The 27,936-nt window shown below is 40.6% G+C and overlaps 1 protein-coding gene and 1 pseudogene across 1 annotated transcript; both read right to left on the bottom strand.

The window, feature by feature from the left end:
• Window positions 1–1,670: 1,670 nt before the first annotated feature.
• On the bottom strand, window positions 1,671–6,156 carry LOC129152430 (N-acetyllactosaminide beta-1,3-N-acetylglucosaminyltransferase 3-like; annotated as a pseudogene).
• Window positions 6,157–9,073: 2,917 nt separating this feature from the next.
• Window positions 9,074–12,566, bottom strand: LOC107386572 (N-acetyllactosaminide beta-1,3-N-acetylglucosaminyltransferase 3). The gene is made up of 2 exons (XM_015961049.3): window positions 12,337–12,566; window positions 9,074–10,728 (listed from the first exon to the last, which is right to left on the bottom strand). The coding sequence occupies exons 1-2, from the start codon at window positions 12,342–12,344 to the stop codon at window positions 9,582–9,584; spliced, it is 1,155 nt and encodes a 384-aa protein (XP_015816535.3). The 5' UTR covers window positions 12,345–12,566; the 3' UTR covers window positions 9,074–9,581.
• Between the last annotated feature and the right edge of the window lie 15,370 nt (window positions 12,567–27,936).

Genomic DNA, 27,936 nt, shown 5'->3' with positions numbered 1-27,936 from the left:
TCTGAAGCAATTTCTTCCCCTGGGCTATTAAAACGTTGTGACCTGTGAGTCAGGCTTTGTTCTCAGCAGTTATCACAGCCATTTATTAATGCTTATATTTGCAATTGGGTATAGTTTAATGGTTATAACACCGTTTGATTTTGTTCTGATGGTGTCAACTTGGGGTAAGGGTGATTACATTAAAACATGCACTGCATGACATTAGGATGATGTTTACTTTGTGTTCTCATGAATAAGACCTCACGTATTTTGTCTTTTTGACTTCAACACTTTATACAGAAGACAAAAATCAGTAACCTGTGTAAAACCGCTTTTCCTTTGATGATCTAAAAAACAGGTTTTCGTTTTTCTTTATTAGAACTTCCAAAGAACAGAACCAGACATAATAAATAAACATACTTTAGGGATGTATTTGGTTGTAATGCCGGCTTTACTGAATACGCCTTAAGCTGTCCTGTGGGTGAGGACTTCGAAGAAACAAGTCTTTAAAAAATCAATGACACAAAAACAGTTTTAAAGGGTTTTTTATTGGATATTTTGTTGACTCCATTTAAATTTGACTTTTTACACCTTCTTTACCTCCCTCCCCCATGCAAAGTTATCCAGGTTCAACACTGAGCTAGTCCAAGTGGCAGAATAATTCATGATTATTTATTACCCATCTGTAGCTAATTTTGAATTAATATTGTATCATCATTTAGTCATACTAACCTAATTTTCTTTGAGTTGTGTATTAGTTGTCTCTCTACCATTTAGTTGCGTCATTTGTCATCATATTTTTATGTAAATGTACTTTAGTACATTTGTTCACCCAATTTATTCTATTTGGTTAGCCAACTTCTTTGTATTTTTTATTTTAACTTTTAATTTTTTATTTAATTACATTCATTATTATTATTTTTAATTGTGGTATCGTTAATTTGTCATTTTGTTTTGAATTCAAATTATCGCTGTTATCTTGGCTTTGTATTTGCATCTTTGTTTCCAGAAGGACCCACTTGAAAACGAGATGCTTCATCTCAAGTGTTTTTTATCCTCATTAAATATGTCAATTAATTAATTAAATAGAATACAAAAGTTTAAGCTAAAGCAAAACAAGTGCATCCAAGTGGTTGTCCCTACAAGTTTAAAGTCAGAAAAAAAACAGAAAAGGCTTAGGGCAACTAAGCAAGCCAGTAAACTGGAGCAGCCAGTGACATCCTTCCAGCCAATCAGTGATCAACAGTCTCTGATGCGTTTTCGGCTCAGCTCAGTATGATGCTTGGTACCACATCAAAGCAGGTACTGAAAAGGGAGCAACAACCACGGAACCATTATGGAAACATAGGTCCTAGTGTCTGAGAACATGACGTAAGAGACGGTTGGTCACTGATTGGCTAGGGGGTGGAGTCACTGGTTGCTCCAGAGATTTCTGTTTCGCCGTCTGCAGCCATTTCTGGGTTCAGAATCTGAGAAAAAGCCAGATGCTGAGCAGAACGGTCAACATCACTGCTTTGTTGTACAGTTTACTGATCACTTTCTTTTGCACTTTCAGGTAAAGATTGCAGGTGCTGCAGGTTAGAGGAGGTTAGTCTTGTATATTTGATCCTGGGTGGAGCAGTTGAGCTTTGTGACATGTAGCCTGTTCCACATAACATACATGTTAACTGAGAGGAATCTGTGAACAAGAATCATTTCCCTGGATGGCCAGTAAAGAGATGCCCACTTCCATTGTTGTCCTTCAGGCTTTGGAGATACACAACCATGTTGTCTGTGTGGGCGAAGACATCGTCATCACCGTTCAGCAGGAAGCGAGCGTGTGGACAGTTTCTCTCCATCCACAAAAGCATCTGCTTTAAAGTGAGGTTGTAAAATGAGTCACTGAAGTCCCACTGGAGAATGTCGTTGTACTTGCGTTGCTCATTTGGAGGAGTTGGTTCAGTCTCTCTTTCTCAAAACCAGAACCCATCGTCCCTGAGATGAAGAGTCTTCGAATCCACACACCCCTATAAAGTCTTTCCTCGGCCCAGGTTTTGCGCAGCACCTCTCTGCGGTCGTAGTTTGTAGCAGAGCTTTTGATGACCAGCAGAAGAAAGACTTGGGCGGACCCGTGGACTCCACCGCATTTGTCAGGAATGCCAATCAGCACGAGGAAATGCCGACAGTGTTGGTAATAAATGACATCCTGTATGTTTCCAGGAAGTGAACTGAAACCGCTGATGTTGGCAGCAGATGTGTTCTGCTGACATTGGTGCCAGAAGTAATTGTACCTGGACAAACTTCTGTTGGGTAGCTTCTCATGGATGTCATAGTTCCTCACATTGACTTGAAGAAATGGGGGGTCAACATCTGAGAAATCTTGAAAATTGTAGAAAAACACCATCACAAAGACAACTCCTAGTGCCACGGAAAGTGCCATGGATACTGGATAAGGACCCTAGTATGGAACAGAAAATCAAACAGAACATAGATGAGTTTTGAAGGATGTTGGCAAGAGAGACACAACTTTAGAGCCCAGATTGTTGCATCAGATCTATGACATCTAGTCCCAAAAATAGATTTTATTGGTGTTGTAAAAAATTTTACTTGATTTTTATTTATTTAGAAGTTGAACTTATTACATAATTTGCTGCTTTCTACAAGTGGAACTTTTTAAAGTATGTTAAGAAATGTTTACTTTCATTTAAGATGGATCAGAGAAAAACTAATACGTGGTATTAAAATACAGGGTTACACCTCACAATAAGGGCCCCTTTATTAACACTATTTAGTGCATTATTAAGCAGTAATAAATTATCAAATAAAGTATTCACAACTGCTTAATAATGCTAAGCAATGCATTACTAAGCAGAATGCCCCTCTCTGCCCTATGTCCTAACCTTAAAGACACTTAATATCGAGAACATTAACAAAGGGATCCTTTGTTTGTTAATGCTTAATAATGCAGTAATTAATGTTAATGTTATCAAATACAGTAAAACTACATTTCAATTACTGAAATATTATAGAATAAAAATTTTATCATTGAAATTGAATAAAAGAGTTGTAAAAGACCAGAAGCTGACAGTTTAAACATTTGAAATTATATTTACCTGAACATTTTAGCCGAGTCTCGTTTGGGTAGAAGGTAGCTGCACGCCTCAGGAGAAACAGATGTTCTGAGATAAAATCGTTCTCATTCCTGTCTGCCAGACAGACAGACAGGACTCATAAAACTCCACATAACTGATGTTTAATAAATAACCTTTAAAGCTCTACTTAAATAATAGCAGCAATTCTAGCGTAACACAGTAAAACCGACCAAGAGGGCGAACAGACCTGTGAGTGGATTTCAGATTAATTCAACTCATAATAACTCCTCTTAGAGGAGTCTGGAGTCTCCCAGAATCAGAATCTAACGTTGAAAATATACAAAGAAATAATTAACTAAAGCTGTAAAAGTCAAACCCTGATTTATTTCCCTCTCACCCCTAAATAAACAGTTTAGCTCTCCCTCACATGCTGCATTCCGATAAACCTGAAATGTCACTATTGAGTTTTCTTCTTACAAACAAAGCAGGGTTTGCTTTTCACCTAAATCTGACGGCGGGGCACAGTAGCTGATGCATGAAAACTATTCAGCTTGATGTTCTCTGAAGTCTGCAGAGTTAGTCACAAATTCCACATTTTGTCTTAAAAACTCTTTCAAATGCAGTCTGTTCAGGTTTAATGCTTGTTTTTATTAACAGTTTTTAATGACCTATTGCTGGAAAATAAAACAGTTTAATGACCAAGTCAGACAGCAGCTCAAAACAGCTTTAAATGACAACATTTAACTTTACGCGTCGAATAAAAGCATTAACAAAGACAATAAAACACGGGAAACAAAAGGAGGAAGCAAACTCGTTAAGTCACAGACAAAATCAGCGTTGATAAACTTTTACAAAATAAAACATTTTAATGCAGCTTCAGTTTTTATGCTAATGAAGGCAGAGTTTGGACTTTGGAAGATTGTTTACAGTAAACCAGTTATCTAGACATGCAAATGACAGTTGTTTCTTACTTCTGAGATGAATTCCCTTCATTTGGACTGCGTCTGATTTATGGATGGAATTTCCTGTGAAGTGACATTTTTGTTTTTCATGTTGTGCAAGGTGTCGGGTTCGCGTCATTAGCTATTTATTATTATCAGAAAAGCACAGAAGTTCAGTGTGTTATTAATGTTTTACACAGGCCAGAGCTCGTTCCAACATCCACACTACTATAGGTGATGTGCAAGCTCATTGTGAGAAGCTTGAATGACCTTTTTGTCTCTGCAGGGGTCTTTGGGTACTTAACTCTTTAAAGTCCACACCGTCACACTTCTCACCAATGATGTAATGAAATTATGATGCAGGGTAACAATGTTTTTACTCCTTCTCTGTTCATCTGTTTCTATTGCTCAGAATAAAGTTCACTGATTGCTTTTCTTCAGTGTATGCACTAAGATGCAAATATGGAACCAGAAGGTCGTCCCATCTGGGCTGTAGCTCCTCCCACTTGCTCTGACTTGTTCTTCCTTTTTCAGCACCTGGGTAATTTTGTTTAAACAATTATAGCACACTTTCAGTAAAGCATATGCTTTACTTCTCAAATATCACTGTGTGAGTCTCCTAATGTGATATAGTTGACTTTCATTTTCATTGTAACAACCAAGGATCTAAACAGGAGAACCATGAAGATAGCCGACGCTGCCAAAACTTTTGCATCCCACTTTACATTTCACTGTGATAATCCGCTGAGGCAAATCTAAAAAGTTACTTGACTACCTGGCCATGGAGCTCTGGATCAGCTCTACATCCTTAGGGGGCCTGGAGGGTGTGTGGGAGTTCGCCCAACCAATCTACATCTGTTTTGTGGATTTGTCCCATGGGGGTGGGTGGGGTAGGGGGGGGGAAGGTGGGGGGGGCACTATGGGGGCTACCCCGGGAGTATGGAGTATCAGTATGGGATGTTAGGTCCCTGTATGACCGGTGCCAAAGCTTGGTCTGCATTACCGGCAGTAAGTGGGTCTCGTTTCTGATGAGATTTGGACTCTGCCAAGTTTGCACTTTAAATTCTGTTCATAACTTTTATGGACAGGATTTCTAGAAGCAGCCAAGGTGTTGTTGAGGGTATCAGTTTTGGTGGCCTAAGGATCGGGTCTCTGCTTTTTGCAGCTGATGTGGTCCTGTTGGCCTCATCAGATCACAATCTTCGCCTTTCACTGGACCGGTTTGCAACTATAGTGTGAAGCAGCTGGGATGAGAAACAGCTTCTTTAAATCCAAGACCATGGTCTTGAATCGGAAAAGGGCAGAATGCCAGGTCAGGGAAGAGGTCCATGCGTTTACAGTGATGCAGGCATTGTACCAGTCTGTCTTGGTGAAGAGAGAGCTATGCCAGAAGGCAAAGTTCTTGATTTACCCAGTCAATCTATGTTTCTACCCTCATCTATGGTCACGATCTCTGGGTAGTGACCAAAAGAACAAGATTGTGGATAGAAGCGGTTGAAATGAGTTTTCTCCTCAGAGTGTCTAAGCTCTTCCTTACAGATAGGGTGAGAAGCTTGGTCATCCGGGAGGGGCTCGGAGTAGACCTGCTGCTCCTCCACATCAAGATGAGCCACTTGAGGTGGGGTTAGTCCATAAATTAAGGTTTGGAGATGAACAATCTGCTACTACATTTGTGTATGTTCCTTTTTTTGTTTCACCTTTATAATGAACAAGTTTGGAAAATTACTGTGCTTCATGCAGTTGGAACTTTGAGTATTTTATTTATCTTTAAAAATGGGGCTAATTATGTTAGATGAGAGTTAAAAACTTTTTTGTTGTCCTGCGGGATGATGTGGGTGGGGGGGTGGAGGGTCTGAGTTTGGAGTATCCGGATGTTCCCTGGGGGTGGGTTCACTGGGGATGTCTGGCACTGGGGGCCGTTGCCCCCCTCTGGAGGTGCTTGGGTTGCCTCGGGGGGTGGACTACTGGCGGTTGTGAGTGGGGCCCCTTGGAGGTCTTGGCGGCGGCCATGGGTCAATGCCTGGCAGCTGCATTGCCCCTGGGCGGGTCTGGGTGGGGGCCTGGGGGCTCGGGGTGTTGGGGTGGCTGGCCCCGAGTGGGGATCCGGGCGGGGCCTTGGGGGTCGGGTCCTGACATGTATGCTGCCGGGAAGAAGGCAGTAACATGCAGTAGTGCCTGGTTCAGGGGCCTCGGGTAGACCTTGGCTCCTCTGCTGTCCCATCACAGGGGAGGGGGAGGTCCAGGAGGGGGAGGACCCAACCTTGCCTGGATGTCCTATGTCTTATATATTCTGGAAGTTGTGCAAATGCAGGGATGGGCATAAATATTCTGCTGGGGTGGGGCTGGGTTGGAGCCTTCGAACTCCGTGAGGCTCTGTAATGCTGCTGCTTTGGGCCCTGGCAGGATGGGCTGGGGTCTCTATGCCCTGGGTGGCAGTTTGACAACAGAGGTGCCTATTGGGGCCATTGGGGGAGCTGGCTCCCTGGAGGCTAAGCCCAACCAGCCATTCCTCCCCATCCCCGCATATTTCTCTCCTCCTGCTCCCTCACATCATCACACAAACATGCACATAGGACTTGGTGGGGGTGGGGGGTGGGGGGTGGGTGGGGGGACAAGTCAGGGAGTGCGGGTATGGACCCCATTGCCGCATTCCTGTGGCAGCCTGCCCCCCAATTTTATTTGCACCTTATACACTTCCACCGACGACATTCCAAGCAAACACACACTTAGGGCCTTGGGAGTGAGCACATTCAACGGCACTTGGCAGCGGGATTTCTCAGCCTCCTCCCGAGTGCCGGTGCCCACTTCTAATTTTAAACTGCACTTAGACACAGAGGGCTGTGGGTGCAAGTGGGGTGGTGCGGTGGCATCAGCTGGCATAGGCCAGACAATGCCTGCACTGCCCGCTCACCACAGCCATGGAATACACCTCATCAACACACAACACTATATTGGAGCAGGTGGAGGGAGACTAGGGGTCTTAGCACACCTCTGTTGTTGCTTGGCTTCCTGGGGCTGGAGGCTAGGAGGGAGATCTGGCCGTCTGGTTGGGGCCTGGGGTGGTGGGTTGCTGTGCTCAGCGTTGGGCGGGGGAGCCTGCTCATCAGCACCCCAGCAGAAAGGGTCAAACTCTGGTAACTGATGATGGTTGTACCCCATGTGCAGCAGTACCGGGACCAGAGTGAATAGGGTGAGTATGGGGAGCATGAGTGGGTGTCCGGCGTGCATTTTTGTAAGTCTTTGGTTGTATGTGCATGTGTGAGCATGAGGGAGGGAGTGTGTGTGACTGTGTTTGTGTATGACTGTATATGTCAGGTGGGGCCTTTGACTCCTCTCCTCTCCTGGGACTTCTTTTGATGATATAGATCTTCGTCTCCCCTCACCCTGCCACACCTGGTGTGGGGTGTGGTGCCTTGGTCTGCCTGAGTGTTCGTGGCTCCCGGGTCGGGGGTTTAAGATTTTTGGCGTCTGTCTGATCAATCCCAGTGGCTGCCTGGTGGGGTCTGGGTCCCTGGGCTCTGCTGGGTCCCCGGCGGCGGTGGTCGCCCCTGGGTCCCGGGTCGCTGGGTCCCGGGCTCGGCCGGCTAGGGGGTGGGAGGCTGCGGGCGGGGCTGATATCTCCACGGACTCTGCCGGCTGCTGGTTGTGGTCCCCCGGGGAGATCCTCTGTGCCTCTCGAGGGGGGCGGGGGCCTTTCTGGTTGCAGTCTCCTAGGGATTCCTGTGTTCTGGGGCAGCGCCTGGATCTCTGGGACTTGGAGCTCCCCCCGTCTCCTACGCATCTTTGGGGGGCGGATCTGTGGTCCCTCACACTCTCTATTGGACGCTCCAATAGAGAAACCTTAAATGAGCAAGCGTGTGTAGACACACAGGTGCTCACATGGTGCTCTGAAAAGTATGGGCTTGGGCACTTTCAACACGTCTTAAGGCTATGGTGGGCACTTAATGCACTGTGATTTATTATCGTGTGACTGTTCAGTTAAACAATGTTGATTATATCTTTCTTCATCAAGTTGACGCAGTGATAGCTTGATCTTGTTGTATTGTTGTTGTGTCCCATTTTTTTGTTCTTTTGCTTTTTTTTCTTGTCTCTTTCTGCAGGTCTAGAAGCAGACTCTTGTTCATTATTGTTTATTTTTGTGGAACCCCCCTCCCCCCTCTCTCTCCACCTTTTGTCTTTTCCTTTCTCTTTCACCTCTGTCTCCGTGTCTGGTCGGAATTACAAAGCATTCAAAAACAATAACAATAAAGTTTTAAGTATCAGGCGTGACATTAAAAGCAGACACTTTGATGCTCCAACTGAGAGTAAATCTGTAAGGCTTGTTACCAGCATTCAGACATTAATTCTGTTTGCTTCACAGCCAGACAGGACACGGTAAAAAAAAAAAACTTCTTTTGGGTGAAAATGGCAACTGTTCTCTCAAAATGATGGAGTGCATCATCAGCCCTTCCCAGACTGATGGACAGGAAACCATCGCCAATGTTTCCCTCCTTTTGAATTGGGTTAACACACACCTTTGTGATACACAACTCCTGATTTCTACTGAGACGTCCGTAGCCCTTCCTGATTAGCTATTGAGAGCATTTCATGAAGAACTTGTTGCTGACCTTTTACATTTTCCCCATTAAAACTGTCTGCACAGTGAGACGTTCTGATTGTTCTGCTGCAGACATAAGGTCTTCGGTTTTTTTGTACCTCACGATGCCTCCGCTAAACCAAAACCATAATCAAGGTGCTTTCACCTTCTTGGTAGCAAAATGTTTTCTCTCTTGTCCTCTGGGGGGTGCAATGAGAGCGCAACAATCCAAACATGCAGACTGTGAAGCTATTTCTTCCTCTGGATGACCTATGAGTCAGTCTTTGTTCTCAGAGTGAAAACAATAAATGCAGACTACCGGTAACTAAGCTTGTAATTATGGGATTAGTTTATAGTTTATTTAGTTTTACAAAGGTTATGGTAATGTTTGGATGGCGTTTTGCTGTGTTTTACTTAGAGCTCCCGTGTATAAATTCATATAAATGACTAAAAGCATCAACCGTTTAAGCAGAACACAAAAAACAACAACTTGTCTAAAACCCGTTTTTATTTGAGGATTTCAAACAAAAATTAAATCCAGTTTGGATTTGTTTATTAGGCTTTCCAAAGAGCACAGGGTCATCAGAAAGCTCATACGTTTAAGAAACTTTCCTTATTAACATTTTTTAGTATAACATCCATGACATTAATTTATAAAACCCCAATTGCTCTTACAATTACACTGTTTGTTCTGAGCAATTAAGTATATAAATAACTAGATCCAGTAGAAGAGTCCGGAAGCTGAAGCAAAACAAGCCCCCTCAGGGTGTGGTTCCTGCACAAATTTAAAGTCTCTGTCGGGTAAATGAATCACAAATACCCCCAAAAATGCCCTGTTCTCTGTTGCTTTACCCATGTGAGTGCTGAGGAGTTGAACTTTATTGTTCTTATATTTTCTCTTTAGTTTTAACATTTTAACACTGTAACACACATTGAATGACCTTTGTGCGTGATAACGTGCTCTATAAACAAAATTTGCCCTGCCTTGATTTGCTTAGCCATATTGACTCTAGGTTATATTTGATCCTGGGTGGAGCAGTTGAGCTTTGGGTCATGTAGCCTGTTCCACATAACATACATGTTAACGGAGAGGAATCTGTGAACAAGAATCATTTCCCTGTAATAGCAAGGATTGTAAATATCCACCTTTTTGCCACGCAGGTGTAGTCCTGCTGTCCTCACCCCAGCATGGGACTCTGGCTTTAGTCCTGCCTTGGCCAAGCACATTCCCATGTAAGCATCGTCGATGGGAAGGAGAGGGATGGAGTGAGACATGTTGTATATGACCATAGCTGTGTAGCCAGACAGAAGGAACCCACCACCACCACAGTAGGCGGGGTATGAGTGGGACTCGTACAACTGCACTGGAACATAATATTTACTATTTGGTTGTCGAATGGGTCCCACAGAGGAGATCAGATGGCCAGTAAAGAGATGCTCACTTCCATTGTTGTCCTTCAGGTTTTGGAGATACACAACCATGTTGTCTGTATGGGCGAAGACATCGTCATCACCGTTCAGCAGGAAGCGAGCGTGTGGACAGTTTCTCTCCATCCACTCTAGAAAAAGCATCTGCTTTAAAGTGAGGTTGTAAAATGAGTCATTGAAGTCCCACTGGAGAATGTCGTTGTACTTGCGTTGCTCCATTTGGAGGAGTTGGTTCAGTCTCTCTTTCTCAAAACCAGAACCCATCGTCCCTGAGATGAAGAGTCTTTGAATCCACACACCCCTATAAAGTCTTTCCTCGGCCCAGGTTTTGCGCAGCACCTCTCTGCGGTCATAGTTTGTAGCAGAGCTTTTGATGACCAGCAGAAGAAAGACTTGGACGGACCCGTCGACTCCACCGCATTTGTCAGGAATGTCAAGCAGCATGGGGAAATGCCGACAGTGCTGGTAATAAATGACATCCTGTATGTTTCCAGGAAGTGAACTGAAACCGCTGATGTTGGCAGCAGATGTGTTCTGCTGACATTGGTGCCAGAAGTAATTGTACCTGGACAAACTTCTGTTGGGTAGCTTCTCATGGATAACATAGTTCCTCACATTGACTTGAAGAAATGGGGGGTCAACATCTGAGAAATCTTGAAAATTGTAGAAAAACACCATCACAAAGACAACTCCTAGTGCCACGGAAAGTGTCATGGATGGCTGTTTCAGAATCCTGCAGTGACAAAAATAGATGTCTCATTAGGTTAAGAATTGAAGGACTGGTGCATATGACACTACCGGATGGAGTGAAAAATAAACCAGAGCGAGGATTTTGAGCGTGCACAATCAGCAGTGGAAAACTAGCATGATAGCATTGCATCAAGGCAATTGTATGATGGTATTGTTGTAATGGGTCGTTCAGGTTGTGAACTTGTAGTTTCTGCAGAAACATCGTTTTACAAAATGACTGCTCAGACTGATGTGTTCACAAATGGATCTATAAACTTTAGTAAAAAAAAATGATTTCATTGGTATTTTTTATTATAAAGAGAAGGTTAGGGTAATTTCAGATTAGTCAGATTTTTTATGACTAGAGCATTTGCTCAGAACAGCACAACAATAGATAGATAGAGATAGATAGATAGATAGATAGATAGATAGATAGATAGATAGATAGATAGATAGATAGATAGATAGATAGATAGATAGATAGATAGATAGATAGATAGATAGATAGATAGATAGATAGATAGATAGATAGATAGATAGATAGATAGATAGATAGATAGATAGATAGATAGATAGATAGATAGATAGATAGATAGATAGATAGATAGATAAGTACAATATGCACCATGCAATAAAAACAAAGACAGTACAAAATAGTATCAATGCAGTTAATTTTTCTGTCCACTCAGGGTTCTAACAGCCCAGGGAAAGAAACTATTCCTCAGTCTGTTGGTCCTGCAGCTCAGGGATCTGAACCTTTTCCCAGAGGGCAGCATGGCAACAAGGTTGTGGTTTGGGTGGTAAATGGTAATAATGTCCTCCTGTGAAACGAAATCAAGTCAAACTAAATACTACCTGTGCAGGTTTGAAATCCATGGTTGGTTTAATGAAATGCAATTACTTATGTTTCCGTTTCTGATAAAGAAACCCTAAAACACCCGCTTTTCCTGTTTGGTGGCATTCAACAGTGGATTTATTGTTTTCTCATCATACTGAATCCCCAAGCCAACAGTAACTTTATTCTCAAGTTTCATTTCTTTTTTTCCTCAAAATAGTGACACAAGATGAAAAAGGAGGGCCATAAAAACGATGATAAAAACTAAAACTGGCACAAAATCCTCACATAATTTTAAAAGTACATATAGTTACTAAACCTTAAAAATATTTTTATAAATATCACAGCATTACTTTTTATAGCTAGATAATATGTTTATTTATTTGGCAGATGCTTTTATCCAAAGCGACTTACAATTTATAACCTATAGGGCATGTTGTTGTCTGTGGGGGAAACCGGAGTACCCGGAGGAAACCCACGCATGCATGGGGAGAACACGCAACTCCACGCAGAAAGGCTGCAGCCGAGTTTCGAACCTGCAACCTTCGTGCTGCCAGGCAACAGTGCTAACCACTGCGCCACCATGCAGCCCTATATGTATAAGTATATATGTATATAAACAAAAAATATCACAACCGTAAGGTTTTATAATGGAAATATGTTGTTACAGAATAGAATTTTTTAAATAACCGCTCCATTTACCACCAGAATAAAAGAAAGAAAGTGTAACACAAACATGACGCTGATAGAGAAACATTAGTAATAATTAGTTATTACCTGAACATTTTGATTGACAACTGCAGTGGTTGAGTTCCTTCAGGTTACAGGTAACAAGCGAACACTTGTGAGCATTCCTCAGTGTAAAAGGATGTTCTGACACTTAATGACTAAGCCCTGCTTCTAGTCTGTCAGGCAGACAGAGGCGTGACATTCTAAAATAAACTCCACATCTCAGATATTTCAGGTAAATTAGTCTTTTAAGCTTTTCAGCACAGATCTGATCAGGTTTGAAGCTGCAACGGGTGTCCGGTTCCGGCAAAAGTGTCTCAGGGTAGATACCGGAGGGGAGGGACGACGTGTTTGTCTTCAAAACCTTGTTCTGTAGATTAGCAAAATCATTAGAGTTCTATGACTTATTTTCAGGACTGTAGTTACATACTGAGAAAGTCCATTGAAGAGTTGAGACTCACAGAACCTGAAACCAAGTGTTTGATCCTAAACCAATAGCCAAACACAAAGAATCAATGAAGGCAGATTTAATTTTCTTTGTAAAAGTCGTGTTTTTTTTACCTTTTTCTTACACTAGAGTTAAAACATGTTCCACACGGCATTTCATGAAAACTATCCCACCTGATCTACTCTGAGAGGAGATAGTCTGAACTGAAGTTTAGTCAAACACTAAACTCAAAGTCCACATTCACTTTCTCTAAAGATCATTTAAAAACCTCTAAAGGACTCTAGACCTAACCTCTGTTTACTCGTTTTAACACTTTTAGTGGCTCCGTTGTTTTGTTTTTACTTAATTTTTTTATTAGTCCCTTACTGCCAGGAAATAAAACAGTTTTTATTTCTGAAAATAATTAGAAAATTAAGAGAGAGGCCAGTAACTTGTGTCTGTACCTTTTTTATGTAAAGATATGCTGCAGTTCATCTTGTAGTGCAGGGTATTGTGTTCATGTTGGCAGCTATTTATAGTCATCACAAAGCCTGCTTCTCTGGCCAGAAAAAGTTAGGCCACTGAACAAATTCTGCTGGTGTTTTATGTCATCTTTGTGGTCCGTTGTGTGTTCTGTAAAATGTTCCTGTGAGGATAAATGGGTTTGGGCTCTTATTTAATAACAGCTCAGCTCTCTGGCAAATCCACAAGTGTCTGCTTCCAAAACTTCAGAGGACTCAGGAAGAGTTCTGTCCAAGTCTCGACTGGAATCCAGCTAAATGACTGGGTTTGGATTTGTGAGTTACAGTAAAGTGGTCAGAAATTTCACACCGAAGTCCCACTGGACTAAAGAACTTTTAAACAAATGGCCTATCTCAGCCTCCTATTTCTGAATCCTAGAGCAAAGGTTTTTATATATGTTTACATTTTTGGTTGAATAAATACAGAATAAGCATGAAAAAATTTCTAAAATTAATAATTATTAGTCGTCTTTGTCATGGCCGTGGTGTTCTGTCCATATTCTCTTTTTTCTTGCAGAAATGTTCGAATGAAACACAAATCATTTGCCACCAAAGCTGACACTGAAGCAAATGAGGCTCGCTACTGTTAGCTCGTCCCGAGTGGTGCAGCGTGACCTGTTGGATGTGAATGTTGCTCTCTTTCCGTGTCACCCTGACTTGTGCTCGAAGGAGCCAAGCCTCCTGCAGGAAAATATTGTTAGATTAGGCAGAAATATGGTTGAATGAGGATTATCTGTTCTCTGCCTGCTACCAAAAATATGTAAAGCAAAAAAATGATTAAAAAAAATACATCACCCACAAAATTACTTTTCCAGAAGCTGACAGAACATCATTAATATGTTCAGTCACAATCAACTGTGGGATAGATTTTTGTTTGATCTGGTGATTTTCGAGGGTTTCACTTGTCTGAAAGAAAAAAGAATGGTAAAAAAATAAGATCTACACATTCCCAAACTTGATGCTTTGCTTCTTTTATAAAATGAATGTTTATTTCTTTATATTGCAACACAAAAACATGCTCAGTTATCATTTTATAGTTATTATTTAGCAATGAGGACAGAAATCAGACATTTTTGTTGAGCATAACATGGTAAAGGTTTGAAGAAGCCAAGGGTCAGGAGCCCTTATTACAAAAATCCCTCAAATTACTTCCGAGGAGCGGCATGAGGCCGTTTTTTTAGATGTTGTTTGAGTCGTTTGCTGCTGTCGTTCAGAACAGCTGACAGCTCTTCAGGCTCCCAAGGTTTGGAAAGTAATCAAATCAAAACAATCTTGAATGCTTACAACCAGTTGCTATTGCAGTGAAGAGGAGAAGCTACAGTATTTTGTGACAAGAACAAGGCCATAGATATGTACCATCTCCTTGGTAACTCTTATATTACCTTTAATTTTCTAAAATTTTTGGTGTTTGAGCACAAAAAAATCACATACAAAGCTTCCTATAGAAATATTATACAATATTTCATATGTCCCAAATTTTTAACATGAATTTCATCCTTATCTTCAGCCCCAACAAAAGATAATAAACAATGTGTGTGTTTCTGTGGTTTAACTCCTTTATTGCCAGGTTTATGATCAATACTAGAATTGTGAAAATATGAAATAAAAAATATATTCAGAATCTATTCTTTTTTTTATGTTCAGATTACTTTTTTGGAGTTACACTGTCACAGCCTTGAAGTGTCACTAAAAGGCATAAAAATATTTTTTGCTCACATAATAATTTTGCTGTAATTTCATATTTTCTAAAAAAGTCACGATTTTAACTTTGGTGCACAAAAAATGCAGACACAATACCTCCTCATATAATGTTTCATGACTCCCAAATTTTTTTACATGAATTTTGTCCTTTGGCTTAAGTCCTCACAAAATATAATAAAATATTTGTCGTTCCTGAGATTTAATCCATTTAATTCCCCCCTTTATTGTCAGGTGCATGATCATAACCACAAATGTAAACAAGCTAAAAAATATAAAAAAAATTTATGTGTTATGTCCAGATGATTTGTTTTATGGGCAAATTTTCAACACACTGGCGTGTCATAAATGGTCATAAAAATATTTTCATTGAAGTTTTTTTTATTCCAATGTAGTGTTGGTTATTTCCCCAGTAGACATAAGAAAAATGTGCAATCTAGTGGAAAGCATAAAAAACTCTAAACTGAGTCTATATATATATATATATATATATATATATATATATATATACACATACACATATAATCAATATATTTATATATCAGAGGTTGCACTAGACATTTTTTTGTCCGTCAGTCTCACCAATAGGGTTAAGAAAACCATCATGATTGACTTTCTTCCTGTCACTTATATTTTTGGAATAATAATTATTAAACATTCAATACCATGAATTTTCCTATTTTCATTTTACATTAACATTTAGTGTCCCAGTAAGATATAAACAATGCAATTTAACAATTCCACTACAAGTAGGAACATTTAAACCTGTGGCCAGAATGTACTTTGTCACTTTTCTACCTCCACCTAAAACTTCCCACAAGTGAACTGGGCTTGAACCAGTAGAAACCAGTCTAAACTGGCAAAAAAATATGAACTGTCGCCATGTTTCCTCTCCGTTCAATACTTCCATAATTCACTTTTGCCCCACGTAGGTGATCTGCTTCTGATAACTGAACTGGGCTTGAACTAGTTGAAGTCATGCTAAATGTCACAATAAAGAAAACAACAACACAACAAAAAATCTCAGGCACAACTTTTCCTTTTGTTTAGTACTTGTGTCACTAATTGTTTACAAGCTTTTGTCCTCCAGTATGGTGGACCCATGTGATTAGGTGACTTAGGTTCAAAGCGTCAGTAGTCACAAAGTTTTGGATTTTTGCCCCAGTATTGAGAATAGTGTCCCAGTATGAGATAACGCTCCATCAGACATCACATGGGAATCTTTTCTTGTTTGATGTTATTGCCTCTGCAATGTTCAGAGAATGTTTAAAATGCCTGCAGACCTGCAATCCGTCAAAATGACACACAACTGTTAGAGTGTGCTGCCTGTTGAATGTGATGGCCAATCAGAAGCAGCCTGCACGGTCCATCATTCTGGTTTACTGCTAAGTCACGTTTAATGTCAGGAGGTTTTGTGAGATTTCCCACCTGACCTGACAAAGTTTGAGCTTTTGCCATGTGGCCGAACAACATCGGGACCAAAGCTTTTATTTTCACCGTGGCGTGTCCGATCTCTGATGTTTGAAAAATCTTTCCACAATTTTTAAACCCTACAGTGTGAACCGTGCCTAATTAACCTTAGCTTAAAAGGAACTCCAGCTATGAGGACGTGTGTGCCCTAAGAAGCCACAAGTTAGAAACACACAAAATATTGCTGTTTATTTATAAATCTATAATATTTAGTACATTTTTTGACATAGGATACCATGTTTTCCGCACACAATGCACTCTGGGGGCGATGACTTATATTGGTTGCTCCCGGAAGAATAGCTATTGACGCTAGTGTTTGTTTAGGCGCTCACCGTATTAATAATGAAGCAAAATGCAGCATTGTGCTGCTTTTGGATGTAATTTCCAGTCAGAGGGCAACAAGGGGAGTGATGTGAGTTTACACAGCTTTCCCACTGGCAAGAAGAGGAGAAGGCAGTGGGAAGATGCCTGTGGAGGGACACAACTTCCCAAAGATCCGCTGCTGTGTTCCCAACTTTTATCTCCTGATGCGTTTGAGGCTTAAAGTGGACCACAACTACTTAAAGAGCTCACCGGAGCGGCTGGGTATAAGAGAAGGTGGAAACTAAATGCTTTACCGACCATTTTCCCACACAAGGAGCCTTAAACCTGATTCATGTTTCTCCGTCTGCGTCAGTGCGGAGACACACAACGTCCTTGCGGGCCTGCTGGAGAGCTCCGCAAGGACGGACGGAGTCGAGCTCTCTTTTCTAAACATCCGTCAGTCGAGACAGACAACGCAAGCTTGTGATTGGTCAGGACACCGCTGATTGGTCAGGAAACGTGGGTTTAGAGGTGGCGAGCGCATGAAGAGGTGGAGGAGGATGAGAGACAAATTTGTCTGTGTTAAAAAGTCTCTTATATACAAAAAAACACAATATAAATACACTATCTTGGACCGATACATGACAGGATACCACAGAACAGCGCTACGCCCTCTGTTGTCCTGCCGGGGAATTGCTTTGCAACACTCTCCAGGAGACGGAGAAGTATGAGAGCAAAACGCTTCCATCAATCCATGCGTGTCTGTCCCTTGTGGAGCTGACGGAGAAGCATGAATCAGGCTTAAATGCCCTTGGAGAGACAAGAGACGCTGGACACTGTCCTGAGCCGACAACCCACTCCTGCAACCCGCTCCTGCAACTCGATCCTGCTCTCTCTTCATCCCGCCCTTCTTGCTCTTCATTTTGACGCTTGTTTTGTGAAACATCGTCAGTGATGTCCTCATTAATGTTTCGCTCTGGTTCAAATTGAAAAGGCTGAACAGATGACATGTTGATGTCGCTGAACAGTCACTACAGGGTCCCAAAGCCGGCTGGTGCAACCGAGGTGCAACCATATGAGGCCACTACCCAGAGTGCAGTGTGATGCTAGCAACAATGACGACCTACAAGTTAAACTATTTTTAACAAATTTTATAAAAATGAAGACATCAAGAAGGTTTTTTACACCATTTTAATATAACCGATACTAACATTTATCTTTTAAGAACCACAAGGTTTTGTGACCTGGGTTCCCTTTAAAATACAAGTCAGTTTAACAGACACTGAGCTAAAATCTGTCTGAGAATTGTTTACAACACACACTGACTGTATCGCTCCCATTTCCCACCAGATTATCTAAATCTCTGAAATGGAAATCTGTAGGTGGCCCATCCATCTCCTTCAGCAAACTGGAATTTGCAAAAACACTTCCGGGATCCATTGCATGACTGCCATTCCACACCCTTTACTTGAAATGTCTTCTCACACATCAACACTGAACCTTTTATGTAAAGCTGCTATGCTAGTGGGAGCAGAAACGTAGAGCTCATAATGAAACAGTGTTGACTAAAAACACGTGGGTGGTTGGGTGAGAAATCTGGCCGGGAAACTGGCTGTGATGAATGAAACCTTAAACATTTCCACTGGCAGGTTGCTCTTGGGCAAACCCAAATGATTTGAGAATACCATCATGACAGCAGCTATAGTTATAAAGTTTAACCAAGGACCCAGACTCAGGAAGGATTTCATCAACAAAAACCTGATCAACCTGAGGACTCCAGAACAAGTCAGGTCCTTAAGAATCATTTGAACAATTCTACCTAGGTTGAGGTTGTACCTTATAAGAAAAAAGCCATAAAACTGTCTAATAAGGTCCAAACTTTAGTTCAAGTAGATCATTGAAACATATTAAACAGAACATTGATTTACAGACTCTAATCAGACTCCCCTTCCAGCCGAAATTAAGTCTGTGTTTGACTTTGGCATGACAGACACATTTTAATAGGTGTAGCTGATATGACTTCATTAGTTCCTAATCTTCTTCAGAACTCTTCCAACAATAAAAAGAAGTAAAATTTTTAAGTAATAAAACAATAATTTAATTCTTGAAAACTATGTTTGCTTTGGCACAGAATATTTTTAGGGAGTGATTTTGAAATGACTATTTAAAAAAAGTCTGAAATCAACAATATATTATTTGAAATGTCAAATTTTCACTTCACGCCAGTAAAACAACCCTTGGCTCCTCTTCTCTGAATTTGCATCAACATGAAACCTGATGTATCTTTTTAGAAACAATCAGCACAGCCAGACAATCCTCTTTTATTACAGTTCATTCTGTTAATAAATCATCCAGTTTGACAACATCAAAGGGTGTTCCTGTGTTTCTTTTCATGATCAGCCCTTTAATGAATCAATAACGCTTTCAAAATGTCTGTATTCAAATTCCTAATCTAAATGTGGCCTGAAATGCTGCAGATGTAAAGTTGTCATTAGCTTGTTTTTTCAGTACATTTGCAGGGCTGCAGACTCTCATGCATTAACTCATTCACTGCCATTGACGACTAAAGTCATCATTTTAGATCCAACCGTTCACTGCCAATGACGAGTCGTCATTTGCATTTTTTTACTGTTTGAAAATCGGAACGAGCCCCGCGCTGAGAACAAACATCTCAGCCCCGAAGCCGATCTTCATCCGCATACGTCATACGTCACACATCACGTGATCAGGAAGCAGAACATCCATGTGTTTGGAGATCTTTTTGGGCCGTTCCTGTAAAAAAAAGTGAGGCGCGAACCGGAAATGCGTCTGCCGATCACAATTCGACAACGGATTATGAAAGAACGGATAACGCTGAAAACACGCAGATTCTTCCTGATGTAAGAGGTGACTCTCCGCTTTGTTTTGGTTGTTTTGGCGTCGACATAATCCTAGCACGCAACGTTCTGTGACTCTTACAAAAACAGTAAAAACAATGAGAAACGCTGGCAGCGAAGGCCGTTAGCGATCAGGAAACGGCTGGCAGTGAATGAGTTAAGCATGAGACGCACATTTCACTGTCTTAACACTTTCTCACGCCACATATCCAATTTATCAGGCTGAAAAGGGAAACATTCGTCCCCTCATGTATGTGGTATTTTCCGGGAGTGACGAGATACATGATGCGGCCAAGATGGCAGTGGTGGGAGCCGCCCATTGGGCTTCAACTCAGCTCATCAGAAACCTACAGATGATGTCACAGAAGCTCCGTCCATCTTACATTTACGGTCTATGGTGCCACATTAGCCACACCATTCCCCACTCAAAAAAACGTTGTCGCCAACAGCACAGACATGTAGTTACCCCATGGACTGGCGCTGCCTGTTGAGCTGCTGTAGTGGCTGGCAGCCATCTTAGATGGGTCTAAATTTGCCCCCAGTGCATTCATTTCTACTGAGGAAGGTGCTTATCCAACTAAAAAACACATTTTATCAAGTTTTTTTTTTGCAAAATCAGACACAAGGTGTGGTAATTGAAATATAAATATAACTAAACAAAGTAAATTAAAATATAAAATCTCATCAGGTAGGCTAGAAAAGTCAATAGTAATCCCATGTGAGCAGTTTTCAATTGTACACCGGTTTTTGCAGCTGCAGGCTGCACAGAAACGGCCTTTGTTGCCCACTCTGCATTGACTTTGGAGAGTGAGGAGACCCATCCAATATGGCGGCGATGTTGTTCCACTCTCCCTAATGGGGTGTGTCCCCCTCCAGGATTTGGAGTCAGCACAATTCAGCTCTACCACTGCCTCGTTTGTGTTGCAACAATCCTCTTTTATTTCCACAAATAACACAAGCTTGAAGCAGTGCTGCCACACTGTGGAGTTGCTAAAGCTATCAGTGTACTAGCCGAGACACACTCTGTTCTCTCCCGGCTGCAAAAATCAACCCATTTTGGTTGGGTGGCTGAGATGGGTGAGCTCATGAATACTAGTAAGGTTTATGCCACGAAACCCTTCCTGAATTTTTAGCCAGCTGAATAACTTCCGCATTGCAATACCATTTGTATCCTCTATTGCAGGGGTACTCAAATATAATGGTCTGAGGGCCACTGAACAAAACGACCTTGAAGCTCGACTGTTGGACCGGGTGGGGGGTTTCATTACACAAGCCTACAATTCAACAGAACACCAATGCATGCACACCGGCACCATTCCTATTATGCGGTTCGGGGGCCACAAAGAAAGAGCTGCTGCTCTATTGCATTTTATAAGCGATTGATGCAGGATCCGCCAAGAATAACCATCAACAGGATAATCCAGGCCATAGTTAACACACCACATTCAAATAGAGACAAAGGTTTTAAATAGTATGTGTCCACTCACATATGAGGAAGGAGTTAACACATTTCCGCTTTGGCTTGCTAAATGATAATACACGCTAGCTCTTTACTAGCCAAAGTTAGCACAGTGTTAAAGCAACACTAACAATGTTATCAGACAGATAGGTTAATATCGTGAGTCTTCATTCTCTTCATTTTAACGGACAACAGCTCCAACAGAAGATCTGGATGGAGAGGAAATCTGAATCGTTAAAGCTTGAATAAATACAGCTAAGTGGACAAAATGATCACAGCAAAAACTAATTCATGAAATCAGATTATGCTTTTGTAAAAATAAATCTTCCCTAATATCTGAGCACAGTGGACTTTTTAACACCAACTAATAATTATGGAATTCCTTTGTGCCACTAATTCTCTTTGTATATTTTCTTTAGAAATAACTGTGTCAATCAAGTGCCAACATTCAGGATGCCAAGTTCTTTAGTCATCTCAGGTCTTATTTAATTTCCTTTCAAACAGCAAGACTTGTTTGGCATCTTTTCAACTGCTCTTCAGCCTCCGTCGTTTTAAGGTATCTTTTCTTGAAGCTTGGCTGTTTTTTCACACATTTTTGTCAGATCACTTTCATAAGAGTGTTTTGATGCAGAACCCTTAACTCTGACCTCTGCAGAAGGACACATCAATGTAAACAGATGGTAGAGAAACAACAACCAGAAACTTTGAGTGTACTTGCCATGATATGTACTTGACTGGAACAGTACTTGGTTCGTTGTTTCACAAATACACAAGTGCACAAGTTTTGACAAGTACAGATTTTGAGAAACGGCCCAGGCCCAAGCTGGAGGGATCCCACAAATTCAAAGCCAGAAGTTCAATGTGTTGTCACCCCCAGCCCAAAACACCCAACCCCCCAGTGAGGGACCACCAACCAAACAAAAGAGAAACCAAGCCAAGATCTTTAGAAGTTCTTCTAAATGCAAACAATATTGTTCGTGGTAATATTAGGTCTGGAGCAACAGTTAGTAACTTACTTCCTTCAAAGAAATGTTTCCTGATTTATGAGCACAATGTGTGGGTGTGTGTGTGTGTGTGTGTGTGTTTTTCTTGAAGCTTTTTTTAACATTTGCATATCTAAAATCTGGTCCTAAGTCAAGATAATTTGCACGTTAAAGTATGAATAAGTGAATCTGTTTCTTTGAAGCAGTCTGAACTCGTTAAGCTGGTCTTCATTAACACTTTTCAGGATTTTCCAGTTTTCTTTGGACTTCTTTGGCTGCTTTTTCACTCATTTTCGGTCACATTTACGTTCTTATGAACATGGCACAATTAAATTCAGTGTTAGATTTGACCTGCATGCTTTTATGCCAGCACTTTGTATCCAATCACACCTCTCATCTGACACCACAACACACCTGTCAGGGTCGGGTTCAGGAACCGGTTGGAGAATGAGCAACAAAACAACAAGTCCAAAAAAACCTCTACTGATCACAATGATTTTAGGTAAAGATAAAGCAGGAGTCCTTATTGACTTAATGTATGACCTGGCTTTAAACTATCAATTCATAATTTCAACAAGTTAATATATATATATATATATATATATATATATATATATATATATAGGTTTAGTTCTAAGCTTTTTACTATATATAATAATTTGCTGCTGAGACAAAATCAGGTTTTTCACAGATTAAAAAAATAATCCAGATACATGCTGAGCCAGGACCCTCTGGAGGTTTCTTCCTGTTGAAACAAAATTTTCCTCCCCACAGTTGCCACATGCATGAGGATTGCTCTAAAGTGCCATCTGTTGGGTTCCTTATATAGGAAACTTTTAACTAATTGGCTTAATGAACTGAACTAAGATGGAATGTTTTATTTTGTGAGTTGCCTTGAGACGACTCTTGTCGTGTCTTGGTGTTGTATAAATAAAGTGAATTGAAAAGTCTAATCTCCTTGTCCTTCCAAGACAGAAGTTATTGATGAGAGCAAGAAGCTGCACATCCATCTGTTAAACACTAGATGGTGAGAGAAAAAGTATTTTAAACATTCTGGAGGAAACCCTCTCCCTGCCGCTTCAGTAAACGTACTCTACTGAAAGCATCCGCATAAAATACACAGGAATGATCAATATTAACAGTAACATTTAAATGTTTTTGATCAACTTTAAATTGTTTCGTAATTGTCATTTATGACTAACACATTTCATCTCTTCAATACCCTTCCCTTAATAAAGAAACCTCGTCTCTAGAATAAACAGCAACATTAGACATAATAACAGATTAATGAACACTCAAACATCTCAGACAGAATTAGTAAAAAGCAGATTAGCATTAATCATTTTAGATATGTTTGTATTGTCTAAAGTAAACGAACAGCAAGATTTAGCAAATAAGAAACAAAATATAGGAATGAAACTGGAGTAGAATTATGTTAATATATCAGGTAACTGGTAGACAACACAGGAAAATGTGTGTTTTGGTTGGTTTTGTGTGTTTTGACTGGTGCAACGCTCGACTGGAACATAAAATTAAATGATCTCATAATAGAAAATATAGACAGCAAACCTACGAACATCCTTCAGTCAGAGGCTAATCATCATTTTAGATATTAAGTCTGATTTGTGTAATTTTGTTTAAAATGTTCTTATTTAATACAGAATAAACAGCTTTTCTAAAATGTATTTCAACAAGTTTCAGACTCCATGAGGTTTCCAAATGAAGGCAAATGATCCCTGGAAATGATCAGTTTTGTGGATTTGTTTTTATTTCTAGATGCTTTAACTCTCAGGCTCAGAATAAGTTTTGATAAAAGGATGAGCAACTAAGTCCTTCAGGGGTACTTCTGAGATAAAAAATGCTCATGAAACACGTATGTGGAGTAACCAGGTAGGTAGGTTTTAACGTTGCAAATCTGCAACGCCTGCCTCCAGAGGGTTAATGAGATAAATATCCAGTTTTGCTGATAAAACCCAGTCTATCCCCTGGCTTTAGCCGTCTGTGGAATATGTTTAGTAATGCATTTTTGTTTGTTTTCTCATTTTGCTCATTTGTATTATTTTCCTTTAATTGATTTGTTGCTTTAAATGCCATCTTACATTCAGATTAAAGTAAATTCTCATTTAAAACTAAAATACTGTCTTAATGAAACAGATTTGACAGGAAACCATAAAACTAAACAGGAATACGCATCAAATTTTCCTTAATAACCCACTTTTAGTAATAATGACCTTCCTGATTAGTTCGGTCCTTCTGAAGATCATTCCTGGCGTGATGTAATAATGTTTTTTAAGTGTTTTATAGTATTAAATGTCTGCAGTGATTTGTGGGTGAACTCAGGAGGTCAGTGAGTTTGGAGTGACCCAGTGTGATGCAGATTTTCACAACAATATGAGATCCAGCCTGATACGTCTTGGGTCATTCCCTTTTTTAGTTCATCCTCCTGAAGGTCTGAATTTTGTTCCAGCGGGAGCGAACACTGTGAAGGCCATGAGCGGCTGCCAGACAGAAATGTCCTTGATAAAAACGCCGACAGAAACATTTAACACCTGCTGCTTGTACGTTTTTCCCTCCTGGACGTAGCCTTGGTTCCTTTAGCTCTGATTGGCACAGGAGTCTAAAATTTGACGTTTTTTTTTTTCTGTTTTTAATGTTTTTTTTTTTTTTGTCCGGCTGAAACCTGGCTGACTCCAAGAATAGACATCAGCTCAAATCCACAAAAAATAATTTACTGTTACTTTGACAGAGTTAATAGTAAATGAAACTTAATCTTCCTTTACCCTGGAGTTGAAGGAGGGTGGTGATAAGGGCGGGAATGTGTGGGAGAGGGAAGAGGGAAAAAAAACAGCAAGGTTTCCAAAAGGAACAGAGCCAAGGTTGAGATGCTGGCCTTTTTTTTCTCTAGAAAAAAATGGAGAAATCCATGAAGATCCAAGGTTACAATCGGACAGCGTGAGGACTTCCAGTTCACAAAACCTCAAGCATCTTTGGCAGAACGTTAAAGAAGTGTTTCCTTCCTTCATTTGTAGTAAAACAGAGCAGCAACACTAAATCTCCAACTTCAGGTCTGTTTGTTCTCTGTGTTTAAGGATAAAATGATCCCTCAATGTTAGGCTGTTGAGTCCTCCAAACACTAAAACGGGATTTTTATGAGTTGGGCGGTTTAAGTTTGGAGGTTTCATACGTTCTTCTGAACAGACTGGAGTTCAAGCATCATCATCAGTCATGATGTCAAGAATTCACTTTGACTTTGGTGTAACAGGCTGAGGGAGTCCCTGCAGTTTATCTCTCAACATCAAGGTAAACATGGATCAAATAAAAGAGATCCCTGACCCACATGCTCGGCTTGGGACCAGTCCAAGGCTTGGTTCCATGGATGGAGACCCGTGGTGTTGTAACACACAGCCTTTGAGCCAAATTCACGGGCCGTGTTTGCAGATTCATTGGGACGCGGCGCTGTCTTCGCAGCAGTTTAGTGATGTTTTAAAATTTAACACATGAAAAGAATTCTAGTAAAATTAGAAAATGGATGTCCTACATGGTGTTGCTATTAGTCTTTTCCACATTATTAATTCAGATCACGCAGGAGGTGTCAAGGGTTGATGTTGTAAATTGTGTCTTCCATGTCTTCGCACCACCAGGGAGTGTGTTTTATGTGAGAGCGGCTGCAGTCACTGCTAATAATTCTCTCTGATCAGTTAGGGATCTGCAGTATTTAAACACAAACATGTGGTACCGAGTGAGTCCAACTGAAACCTGGGGCAGAACTTAGAACAATAAAAGGATCACTAATGAGATAAAGTCACTTTATAGAGTAAGAGCTGCTCTCAGCTGCACAGATGGAGGTTCTGATCCTCCACAGTGGATCGGTGTTTTCATAAGATAGACCTTATACAGATAGACAGCTCGGTTCTGATTCTCTAAAGTCACTTCTAATTCGGGAAAATGTTATAATGACCTGACTTTGTCTCTTTGTGCTCAGTGATGCTTGTGAGCATTTGGAAAAAGATCATAACACAAATGTAGTTCTGGAATTTTATTTGTTTTACAAGGATATTATATATATATATATATATATATATATATATATATATATATATATATATATAGATATATATATATAGATATCTATATCTATCTATATATATATATATATATATATATATATATATATATATATTGTCTTGTGCACTAGATACAACTTTCCTGAGCAAAACATTGAAGACAATAATTAAAAGAGAGAGAGCAGAATCAGAGATTGAGAGAAAAACCTGTATCATCTTATAATAACAATAATTTTATTTAATTCAGTTCTTTTGTTAAATCACCACTTCTTTCAAAAGTCCATTAAAAAGCAACAGGTTCAAATCATAACAGCACCTGATTCAGACCAGCTGTTTAAAGGAGATTCAATACAGCTGCAGTGGAATTAGATTTGCTTGAGTATAAAATCCCAATGACTTAAATTATCCTAATATGAAGGGAATGATTTGAAGCATCACCTTGTTTTTGATCAAGTGCAGCACTAGGGTGACAGTGGGAAGGTAAACCTCCTTTGAACGTGAAGGAACCTCCGATAGAAATAGGCTGGATCCACTGGGGTTGGGTTATTTAGATTTTAAATTATTCAATGTTGTCTTAGCTCAGATAGTAGCTAGCAGTAGTGCTTCCGTCAGTGTCACTTCCTGCAGGGATAACAGCATAATGCAAAATTCAAAGGACAGTAAATGTTTCTGAAACCATGTTTTAATAAGAAACCTTTGCATTGTTAAAGTCAAGAACAGCTTGCTTTAGTGTTGACCTGCTTTGATAAGCCATTACCTTGTCAATCTGGTCAAAACAAATAAACAAGAAAGGGATAAAACATTCGTTTTATCCTACCCCACATAATCCAGGGAATTTTTGAAGCCAACAAGGAAGTTGCTAAAATTGCAGTTCCACCCTCATCCACTAGGGGCTGGCAACAGAAGTGAGCAAATCCTCATTGACTTCCATGTTAAAAATGATATTTTCACAGCAGAAATAAACATGTCTACAGCCTATTTAAAAAAAACATTTCAGGTTTACTAGATCTAGTTTACATTCATGTCAACTCTGAGGGAGGTGAATTTTTTTGTAACTCTTCTGATTAAGTGTTCCACCGTGGTCAAAGATCCGCAAGTCCGACATTGCCGACGGTTCCAGCACGGGGAGTGTCGAAGTGGCTCCCGGCTCTGCGTCGACACAGCGCCGGTAGCCGAGTCGACGCTCCCCGAGCCAGGACCATCGACATCAGTGGACTTGCGGATCTTTGACCGTGATGGTCCAGCGAAGCACGATATCCTTGGTCAGCTACCTTGTTACGATTTTGTTACTAAGCAGGCCGGCGGTGCCTTCACTTTTGAGTTGCTCTACTGCGTTTTTCTTGCTAAAAACGCCCAGAAAAACTCCCTTACCTTCGGGTTAGCATGTAGCTACCGTTGCGCTGATCTCCGACCGTGGATCATGAGCTCATGTAAAAGGCCACAGCTTTCAGCTACCAGTTTATATTAGATCCCCACAGACGACCAGCATGACTACAGCCTTGTTTTTATCATTTAAGAAATATCTCCGAACTACTTTAGAGATCATTCTAGAATCCTTATTATAACCTTCAATGCTCTACATGGTCAAGCTCCTCCCTATATTACTGAACTCTTAAAGCCTTATGTGCCAACCCGAGCCCTCAGGTCCACACAACAGAACCATCTAGAAGTTCCAAAGACCAGACACAAAAGTGGAGGTGATCACTCCTTCCAGACTGTTGCACCCCGACGTTGGAATGATCTTCCTTTATCCTTATGTAGCATTGACAGTCTAGACACTTTTAAAAAAAACAGCTAAAGACCCTTTTTTTTAAAGCTGCTTTTACATAAATCTTTTATTTTCTTAT

This window comes from Nothobranchius furzeri, chromosome 10, assembly GCF_043380555.1.
Source record: "Nothobranchius furzeri strain GRZ-AD chromosome 10, NfurGRZ-RIMD1, whole genome shotgun sequence".
NCBI classification, from domain to species: domain Eukaryota; kingdom Metazoa; phylum Chordata; class Actinopteri; order Cyprinodontiformes; family Nothobranchiidae; genus Nothobranchius; species Nothobranchius furzeri.
This window is presented reverse-complemented; position numbering and strand designations above follow the sequence as displayed.